General features: G+C 36.9%; 1 protein-coding gene across 1 annotated transcript in view; it reads right to left on the reverse strand.

Moving 5' to 3' along the window:
* Positions 1–800, reverse strand: part of LOC119589047 (band 7 protein AGAP004871-like) — a gene marked incomplete at its 5' end in the record, with an annotated part of 109,034 nt that overhangs the window by 10,585 nt on the left and 97,649 nt on the right. Inside the window, 1 exon segment of the mRNA XM_037937624.1 lies at positions 546–707. Within this exon segment, the coding sequence (XP_037793552.1) occupies positions 546–707 (162 nt within the window).

Genomic DNA, 800 nt, shown 5'->3' on the forward strand with positions numbered 1-800 from the left:
AGCGCTATATTTTTATTTACAAAATGATCTACAATATTATCACCTATGACTGGATCACTAACTTAAAAGTTTTAATCGGCACTCCTGAAAATTGATACCCAAATTATACAAAAGCTGGTAAATGGTCCAACGTCGCGATTTAGTTCACGTATATATTATATATGCTTCTACTACATCATTTGCATCCCTAAATTCTTTGTCAAGAATTTAGCGATGTAATACATAATCGTAAAGTGAAGTAAACAACAAATAAAATAATGTTTGATACTAATATACTGTACATATATTGTTAGAAAAAATATTATTAAAAGTAAACATAAAATCACTTTTCCCGCAGAAATAATGTTAGCGAAAGAACACAGAAGCAAGAATTCCCCCCAAAAAAAAGTAATAAAAATATAATATAAGCGATTATCATTAAAATAATGAGGAATAACATGGATAAATAAACATCTAAATAAATAAAACGCCAAAAATGCTTAATAACACAAAAATATCAATGAATAAATGTTATGCCTTAAAAACAAGGACACGGGAACACTTACATTTCAACCCGCTCTACTTTGACACCCCAGGGATCTGTGGCTTCGTCTAGGGAGCTCTGCATGTTGTGGGAGATGGACTCGCGCTCGCTCAAGATTTCCGCCAAGTTCTTCGTACCGAGGACATTCCGGAGGGTGGTGGCGGCCAAGAGACGGGTGGAGTGGCTGCAAGTGGTCGGAGGCGTTGGTGGACGGTTGAGTTAAGTGTGAGGGAGGGGAGGGCGGTGCATGGGTGGTAGTTTTAAGGAAGATGAAATG

The sequence above is a fragment of the Penaeus monodon genome, chromosome 25 (assembly GCF_015228065.2).
Source record: "Penaeus monodon isolate SGIC_2016 chromosome 25, NSTDA_Pmon_1, whole genome shotgun sequence".
In the NCBI taxonomy this organism is placed as follows: domain Eukaryota; kingdom Metazoa; phylum Arthropoda; class Malacostraca; order Decapoda; family Penaeidae; genus Penaeus; species Penaeus monodon.